The 9,235-nt window shown below is 38.1% G+C and overlaps 1 protein-coding gene across 1 annotated transcript in view; it reads left to right on the forward strand.

Moving 5' to 3' along the window:
• IL17RD (interleukin 17 receptor D) overlaps nt 1-8,141 on the forward strand; it is a 61,237-nt gene extending 53,096 nt beyond the window's left edge. Inside the window, exons 8-13 of the mRNA XM_063426882.1 lie at nt 1,570-1,635; nt 2,258-2,312; nt 3,706-3,816; nt 4,019-4,203; nt 5,404-6,331; nt 6,641-8,141. Coding sequence (XP_063282952.1) covers nt 1,570-1,635; nt 2,258-2,312; nt 3,706-3,816; nt 4,019-4,203; nt 5,404-6,331; nt 6,641-6,747 — 1,452 coding nt within the window. The 3' untranslated portion in view covers nt 6,748-8,141. The remainder of the gene's footprint in view (nt 1-1,569; nt 1,636-2,257; nt 2,313-3,705; nt 3,817-4,018; nt 4,204-5,403; nt 6,332-6,640) is intronic.
• Nucleotides 8,142-9,235: the final 1,094 nt, after the last annotated feature.

Genomic DNA, 9,235 nt, shown 5'->3' on the forward strand with positions numbered 1-9,235 from the left:
GTAAAACATCTGAGATCGAAAAAACAAACACACTTCCAACTCTGCTATAATTACATCTTGCCTATTGTAGCCTGAATTTCTCAATTTACTACATTCCAGAAATGTCACCATTTTAAACTTCATTGTATTAAGAACAAAAGCTGGCCGTACTTTCCACAAGGCAAAGTACATTTTTAAATTCATGTATAAAATATTCATAAGTCACCTTACAAGTATGTTATCACGAAAATAACTCAAATGCTCGTTTCCAACTTATTAACAGTACTTAACCCCTTAAGGACCAAACTTCTGGAATAAAAGGGAATCTTGACATGTCACACATGTCATGTGTCCTTAAGGGGTTAAACTACTGTGTGGTTTCCATCGACCTATCTTGTTTTCTCTATAGATTTGTAAATTTTACTTAAATTTGATTATTTTATAGATTTGCACAATATAAATTCAATATAAAACACATTTCTAAAAGAAAGTTATTCATTACTTTATTTGTTTCGGTTTTAGCTCTACTTTTAAAACGGTGTGTTTTCTATAAATTGGATGGCTTTAACTACACAAGTACCTTAGTTGAAATTTAAACCATACAGACCTGTAGAGCAATTTGAAAGGGGGCAGCAACATGTTTCTGCTTATATGTCAAGATATTTGGTCTTGGAGGTGGAAGGATTAACCCTTTCATTTCTGTCTGTTAATCCTTCTCATAGCCATAGAGCTCATTTCTCCTCCCTTACTATCACTGGTTAATGTTTTGCACAGCACATTAACCCAACGATTGCCAAGTGCGAATCGGACAAACCGAGAGAGAAACATCTCTGAAAACTAAAACATTTTGACAAGATGAACACAAGTTTATTTCTACGTATCGGATCATAAAACAGGATTGTCCAACAGCACTGTGGGTCATCTCAGTGGAAAATGCACAGCACCATTCTCTATGGACGTGCCTGTGTAGGAATAATAGTCCGTAGAACTTTGGCAACGTGGTGTGCTGAAATCATAAAATATTCTCTACTCCAAACTAAAAGGCAGTGTGCAGAGAGTGTGAATTTTTTTTTATTGCTTTCATTTCATTTAACAAAGCCCTGGTGTTCTTTCCTTTCTCTATTCGGAGGATTGGATGTCAGAGGCAGTGAGTCCAATAACTGGAAACTGACTGAGTAAGCCAAAGCAGGCCGGAAGCTGTGAAACCTTTTGTCTTACAGTTCCGGTATTCTAAAAGCTCTTGTGGTTTTACCAACCCGACCTTGTCTTGGCTACATTCACTCGCAGGGGAAATATCATCCTCCATTTCCAAGGCTAAATTTTGGGCGATTTCATAGCCGAACTGAATTCCCATTGACCTCATTGTGCTGCTTTAGTTGTGAAGCGGAGCGATCATGAGACGCATGCTTGGCACGCCATCCTGCACTCGTTTACAAACCCTGCCCTAGCCTTCCCTGAATATTTTATTTTTTATTTTTATTGAAACGTATTTTAGTTTGGGTGTGTTTTTTTTTTTTTTTTTTTTTTTTTTTTTTTACATTTTGCCATGTAACAATGATTGAAAATCTGCTTCATATATTATTATTTTAGGTGCTAAATACAGATTATTCAACCTGTCTGCTCCAAAATGTATCTCCTGGGGATTACGTGATTGAGGTAAAACTACAATGTTTTTAATTTATTTGTATATGAAAAATGTAACCGTAGGCTGAGTTCTTATTACTAAATAATTATATAAGCTCTTTCAAGCAGGGTCCTCATCAACCTGTCCCTGTAACATCTGTAATTGTCTTGCATATTGTTGAATTTCCCCCTTTATACTATTGTAAATAAAGCGCTGTGGAATCAGTTAATGCTATATAAATGGCAATAATAATAATAATATATTCCTGCATTTCAAAACGATACTGCATGATTTTATTGGCACCGCTTAGTGGATATTGACCTGACTTTTATTCTGAGCATTGAGCATATTGCTACGTGCATAAGAGATTATGGGACTTTTTGGACATTGCACCATATAATAGGCTGTCCTACCAAACTCTTGCCTTTGATACAAAAAAGAGAAAACAAAAAACTTTTAGTTCCTATTTGAATGTGTTTTTTTCCACTAAAGTGCAAGTTCGTCATTGAGGACAGGGCAGGAATTTGTTATGCAAAAACCAGCAATACAGTAATAATACTTTTTTTTTTTTTTTTTAAAGTTTATCAAACCTTTACACTGAAACAATGTGACTACAAATTGGAATAATGTTTTGTGTTTTGTTTCTCTTTGTAGCTTATAGACGATTCAAACACGACAAGGAAATCCATGCAGTACACATTAAAACCAGGCAAGTAGCACTCGTCCCTCTAGAACACACAGCATATAGATATCCCCACACACACATAATGTTTTAATCTGACACATAATGTGCGCTGATTTACTTCATTATTGTCACTTTCCATGACAGGCCTGCTTTATTTGGGTTTTTTTTCTTTCACACAGGGAATTAGTCAAATGTACAGAAAAGGCACATGGTGTTGGCAATGACTCTTTAAGCTATTTAAAAATAAATATTGAAATAGCACTGTGAAAAATTAACAAACTTTTAAAGGACCACTATAGTGCCAGGAAAACATACTCGTTTTCCTGGCACTATAGTGCCCTGAGGGTGCCCCCACCCTCAGGGACCTCCTCCCGCCGGGCTCTGGGATGAGGAAAGGGTTAAAACTTACCTTTATTCCAGCGCCGGGCAGGGAGCTCTCCTCCTCCTCTCCTCCTCCTCTCCGCCTCCGTTCCTCCCTTTCGGCTGAATGCGCATGTGCGGCAAGAGCTGCGCGCGCATTCAGTCGGTCGCATAGGAAAGCATTTACAATGCTTTCCTATGGACGCTTGCGTGCTCTCACTGTGATTTTCACAGTGAGAATCACGCAAGCGCCTCTAGCGGCTGTCAGTAAGACAGCCACTAGAGGATTTGGAGGCTGGATTAACCCTATTATAAACATAGCAGTTTCTCTGAAACTGCTATGTTTATAAAAAAAAAGTGTTAATCCTAGAGGGACCTGGCACCCAGACCACTTCATTAAGCTGAAGTGGTCTGGGTGCCTAGAGTGGTCCTTTAAGTAACTTTTTATGCATGCTTTTGCAATGAAAGCATTTAGCCCTTTTCTGTACGAAACTTTGATAGATCAAATATTTTTTTTCCTAGTGCCCTGTTTACTATTATACCCATTTCTCCTTGAGATTACTATCCCACCATTACTTTTACTATGCCCCCTCCCGTGAGATTCTTCCTACTTATACATGGACTGTATTCATTCCTCCATGGAATAAAGCCTACAGACCTTGAAAACGTGCCCATTAACATTAATTTATTATTTTTCACTCACTCTTTGATCCTGATATTCATCGATTCACTCTGTCCATTCACTGAGAATACACCCACTCAGCTTGACACTGCTGCCATTCACCTAGAGCCACAGAGAATCTGCCCATTCACTCTATTACTGAAGTGTAAATCCTTGAGTGTTCTATGTAGGACAAACTTAACAAAATACCTACTTCAGGGCTGTATTTGAACTGACAACGTTTAGAAGTCTGTATTTTTCATAGGTGCCCTATATAAACCCATAACCTTGGTAACCCTAATTTCCTGCCGGGTTTAGGATTAGCTACGGTTTGTGCCAAGTACTTTGGTTAAGAATAAAATCAATTGTGTAACATTTTTGCTTCATCTCTTCCAGTTCATTCTCCTTGGGCCGGTCCGATAAGGGCTATTGCCATCACCGTTCCGTTGGTCATCATATCTGCCTTTGCCACACTGTTCACCGTAATGTGCAGGAAAAAACAACAAGGTACATTCATTGAAAATGTAAAACAAGCATATAAACCTTATTTATATGTTCACTTGATAAATATTAATTTAAGGAGTGGGTCCTTCCTTTTTTTTCATTTTATTTTTTTATCTATTTCCTTTCACTTGCTATGTTGCAGAATTGTTTTGAGCTTAATGGTAATGTGCAGAATTGCTTTTACTAACTTGCTTTGTTTTTCTAGAAAATATCTACTCCCACCTCGATGAAGAAAGCTCAGAATCTTCAACATACGCTGGAGCTCATCATGTTGAAAAACCAAGGCCGCGGCCAAGGGTCCTTATTTGTTATTCCAATAAAGATTGCCAAAAGCACATAAACGTGATTCAGTGCTTTGCCTACTTTCTGCAGGATTTCTGTGGATGTGAAGTAAGTTCCTATGGAAAGAAAACATTGTTCATTTAATCAATTTTTATTTTTAATCCATCAGTCTGTGAATGATCTTAGTGTCTCTCTTTCCATCTACTTATTTGTCCATTATTGTAAATAAGAAAAACCTTTTATGTAAATATATGTTTACACGATAGAATGGGCTTTAAAGCTTCCTTTGAAATTTGTATGTATTCCATCGTATAATACCAGAGCGACCTCCAGTGGTATTTAATGGGTACTGCTTTTTGTTTTCTGCAAGCATAATTTGAACAGACAACAAAACCGCCTTTGCATGGGTTTGTGGAAGCAAGCTCATAGCACTTGTCAGTACGATTTCTATTGTTACTGGGAGTTAAATAACATGTTGCTAGAATAGTACTTGAAAATCTGAAGACTCAGGAATTTTAGAGTTTTTATCAAGGATAGTGGTGATGAGGATTTTTCGAATATTAGGAAATTTAGTATTCACTGTTGTGTATTTCAGAATAACATACTGCCTTTGTATTGACGCTAAAGATTGGGTGTCTGTTAATATTTATGGACTATAAGGTTGGGAGCAGGACAGACCCAATTTGGGACACTCTGTGTCATCATGAGCCAGCTCTCGACAATACTTCTATATAATTCCATTACTGAATGCCCTTGCACTGTGTGAGTTTACTTCATGACATTTGTGTTGCCTAAAGCTTGCCACAAGATGACACTCCCCATTTCTAACCTATGTAACATATATTGCGACACAGACCCCACTCATATCAACTTAATACCTTCCAAGCTGGGAAATATGTGTCAATACAATAGTGTTTGGAGTTGCTGTTATCTTTGTGTATTTTTTTTTTGGGGGGGGGGGGGGGAGGGGGAAATTATGAGGAAAAACCAAACTTGTATAGAGTTCTGGGTAATCAAGGCTCTTAGTTTAAATTAATTAATGTAGTGACATGTATCTCCTATAAATCGATAGAAATGATAGCCTTCATTATGCCAGTTCATATTAAGTCCCATGTTATTCAATGATGGCTTACTTTTCAGTAAGAGCAACAATGTCTCTTCTACCTGGCCATTTAGTGGAATTCAAATCACACCCAAGACGCAACATAAGCATCAAATACCTTTTTCAAATTAATCTTTTCATTATTGTGTTACATTTTTCAACACATTTGTACTAGAGGATGAATTAACCCTCTCTGTTTCTGGCAGGTTTCTTTAGACTTGTGGGAGAACCTGAAGATTTGCAAAGAGGGACAGAAGGAGTGGCTAAAACAGAAGATCAAGGAGGTTCAGTATATCCTGATTGTCTGTTCCAAAGGGATGAAATATTTTGTGGAAAAGAAGAAGAAAAAGCACAAGGGGGTGAGCTTCGAGGCTGGCACAGGGGAGCTCTTTGTAAGTGCCATGTCCATGATCTCTGAGAAACTGACCAAAGCCCAGGACTGTTCAGATGACCTTTCCAAATTCATCACTGTGTACTTTGATTACTCCAATGAAAATGACATCCTCTGCATCCTTGAGCCTACAAAGAAATATAAACTAATGGACCACCTTCCACAACTATACTATCACTTGTATTCCAAGGAGTTGGCAAACCATGATCCGGATCAGTACCCAACGAACATCAGCAAAAGAAACTACTTCCGCAGCAAATCTGGACGTGCTCTATACGTTGCGATCTGCAACATGCACCAGTATATAGATCAAGAACCCGACTGGTTTGAGAAACAATACGTTCCTTCCCATCCCCAGACTCTTCACCACCACGAACCAGTTATGGAAAAATTTGACTCTGGATTGGTTCTTAATGATGTAACTGGGAAACCTGTAGCAGAAACCGATATTTCTGTGAAAGCAGACATCGTGGTGCCTGGGAACATTCAAGCTGCTCAGAATAAGACTGTTGCTGATGCAGAAGATACCGAAATTCAGGATTCACTTGCTGGTAACTGCGTCTTTCACCCAGTATTACACTCCGTCAAAGTCGTCAACCAGGCTGACATGCCTAGGGATTCTGGAATTTATGACTCTTCGGTTCCTTCCTCAGAACTGTCATTACCTTTAATGGATGGACTATCCACGGACCACGTAGAAACCTCTTCTATTGCAGAAAGTGTTTCTTCGTCATCAGGATTAGGTATTGTATATTCCCAGAAAATTGTAGGCACATTTTCCTCCTCTTAGCTTTTGTTTTCCTCCACACCTGTTTAATTTAATTTAATGTATTACACATTTTTGTACTAATGTTCTAGTGGGCAAAAAGTGGAGAGCTGTACTACTTCCTGGTTTTACAGCATTTTCAAATCTGTATTCTGTAAGATCTCAGTAAATTCTAAAGAATGCCTAAGATATGCTCTCATGTTTTAGTAAATAAACTGCTTTGACATTTATTTGTTGACAGAAAATGGTCACTGATTTATGTTTCTGTGTTTGCTTTCCTTTACAGGAGAAGAGGAGCCCTCTATCCCTAAATCAGTGGTGTATGGAGTGTGTAAAGCAGAGCTTCACTGCCACAACCACCCCGATGAGCTGCCAGCAATCGCACCGTTGTAGCCTAGTCATGTGGTTAACCTTTTATCTGCCAGAAGGACCTGCCAAACCAGCCCTCCCCATGGCAGTGAATGTGTTAATATGCATTGCCACTTTAAGAGACAGGTCCTGACCATACTTGAAAAGAAGAAAAGAACAAGAAAACAAAAACCCTTGTTGAAAAGCTTGGGACCGTTTGATAAACTAGCAAAATCAGCTTCTGGACTTTTAGATTGCCAATCTTGTTACAACACATTATTCATGAAAGAGAATAGTTCCTATCGTCTAGGACCCCCATAATATGCACATTCATAACAAAACCGTTCTGCTATGGATGGTGCTCCTCCACAGTTTAGACTTGTTCAGCCAATATATTCCCTGACAAATCGCCTGACTGCCATGGAAGGATTCAATTTTGAAAGTGAGGCCTTTGTTAGGCTTTGTCCCTAAAATGGATAGATGCAGTGCACTTTGAAACAACGGGAGTATTTCGACAGAATCACCCGAGATTCCGGAAGACTCAAACGCATGTCCATACCATATCATTGTTCCATTTTAGTCAAGTATCTTCTAATTCTGTACCACTGTGGCAAATGTAGTCCCAGACAAGAATGATTGTGTTATATAATACAAAGTACTATAATAATGCAGCAGAACAAAACACAGATTTATTACATCATTTTATTTTATCTGGTGAAACTTTGCATTCGTTAATAGAGCATTACATGTTGTCTACTTGCCGTGTTATCGTTTTTGAGATAATACGAACTTTACCTGTGTAGAGTTTCTGCACTATTTTATTGCTCAGTGTAGATTTATTCATCAACATTTGTATTTCAATCCCCTACGCTCTCGCCTCCCTCACTTGGTGTATGTTACTTTCATCTGTAATGAGATTGTCCTCCTCATTTGCATTTGCTCTCCCACGAGCTCTCCTACAAACTATACCACTGGAGCTATTTTTCACTCCTACAGTCAAATTCTTACCATCAAACTGTTTAACTGTTCCCTAATAGCCATTTGTCATCCAGTACCAATATTTCCAACCCCCCCAACACATGCTCTCGTTACCCCAAGCCACTTCCCTTTCGTAATATCGACACATTCCATTCCTTATTTTATCAGTGTCATGTCACGTGTTCTTCTTAGCCACTGTAGATTGCGCCCACCCAGTATTAACATCCTCTTCCTCTCACGCCACATTATCACCATAACCTGAACTGCATTAAATTACCTCCATCCCACAGTCACATTAAATGAATTCTCACCTATAACCACTACACAGAGCTAAATCCTGTCACTTCTTAACCCCCATTGGTACTATTTCCCAAAAGACACAACTGTGCATGTTCCAACAGCCGACACTGTAATGAGTTTTGTGTGAGGCCTATTGAGTGTCAGTACAATAGTAATAGCATCAGTAGAATAGCTAATCAGTGAACTCGTAGAAGTCTGCCACATATCTTCTAAACATTTGATGTAAACAACTTATTTTGAATAATGTTAATTATTGTTCATTTTAGATTTCTGACACAAGACATGTTTATTTCCCAGTAGGTGACTGCTTCACTTATGTTTTTGTAATAACATGTTTGTTAGACTGAAGTCTGTTAAAAGAGCTTAAATTATTCAGTTCTATTTTTTTGGTTAAATTGTTAGCACAACATGTAGAAAATATTGTGTGCTTAATGAATGCAACATTTCACGGTTACATGCAGAATATTTTATTGCTAAAAATCTGGCTTTATTTAGAGTCTCAGAATATTGCAATTATTGTGATTATACCATGGTACTAGATCAAACAAATTACAAAACAAATGCATGCTATGCATGGTACTAGAGCTACAAATAACTTTTTATTTTATTTTTTATTTTTTTTAAACTTGGTCACACAAGCTCTGTATATTTGAAATTGAAGTACGGAATGCTGGGACATTCGATGATTGTTTTAGAATAATTGTGCTTGCCATTACAGTATCAGAAATTTCAAGTAACACTAAGAATACTAATGCTGCCCTCTAGTGTTCAGGTTGAGCAGTACAGGGAATATAATATAGTGAAGACGCTGGACTGAATGCCACATTTAGTTTGCTTTAGTGCCTTATTTAGGGATCACCAGGCCTTGCAATTAGTTTTACAACCTTGGCCTTGTGCCTTTTTTAATGGAAGAGTTGTGGCAAGCAGGAAACATAAGAACAATGCTCTAAAGACGTTAATGGGTCTCTGTGGCTTAAGCAGTGTTTACAGGGCTAAGGCAAAACATTAAACAAATCTAAACAGTCTTTTGTGCAGTTTAGAAAGTAAAATGTATAGATCAAGAAAGGTTTTCGGCAGTGACTCCTGCTACTTCTGGCACACTTCTATGCATATCAAACTGGTCCATTGGCATACAGTGACCGATATCACAAATAAAATATTTTCCAGTGCATATGTTTGGTGTAGCTCACCCAACATTTGAAGGAAGTGATTAGCCACCAGCTCTTGAACATGTGATCATGAATAGAGAAGTGCA

Source organism: Pelobates fuscus, chromosome 7 (assembly GCF_036172605.1).
Source record: "Pelobates fuscus isolate aPelFus1 chromosome 7, aPelFus1.pri, whole genome shotgun sequence".
Taxonomy (NCBI): domain Eukaryota; kingdom Metazoa; phylum Chordata; class Amphibia; order Anura; family Pelobatidae; genus Pelobates; species Pelobates fuscus.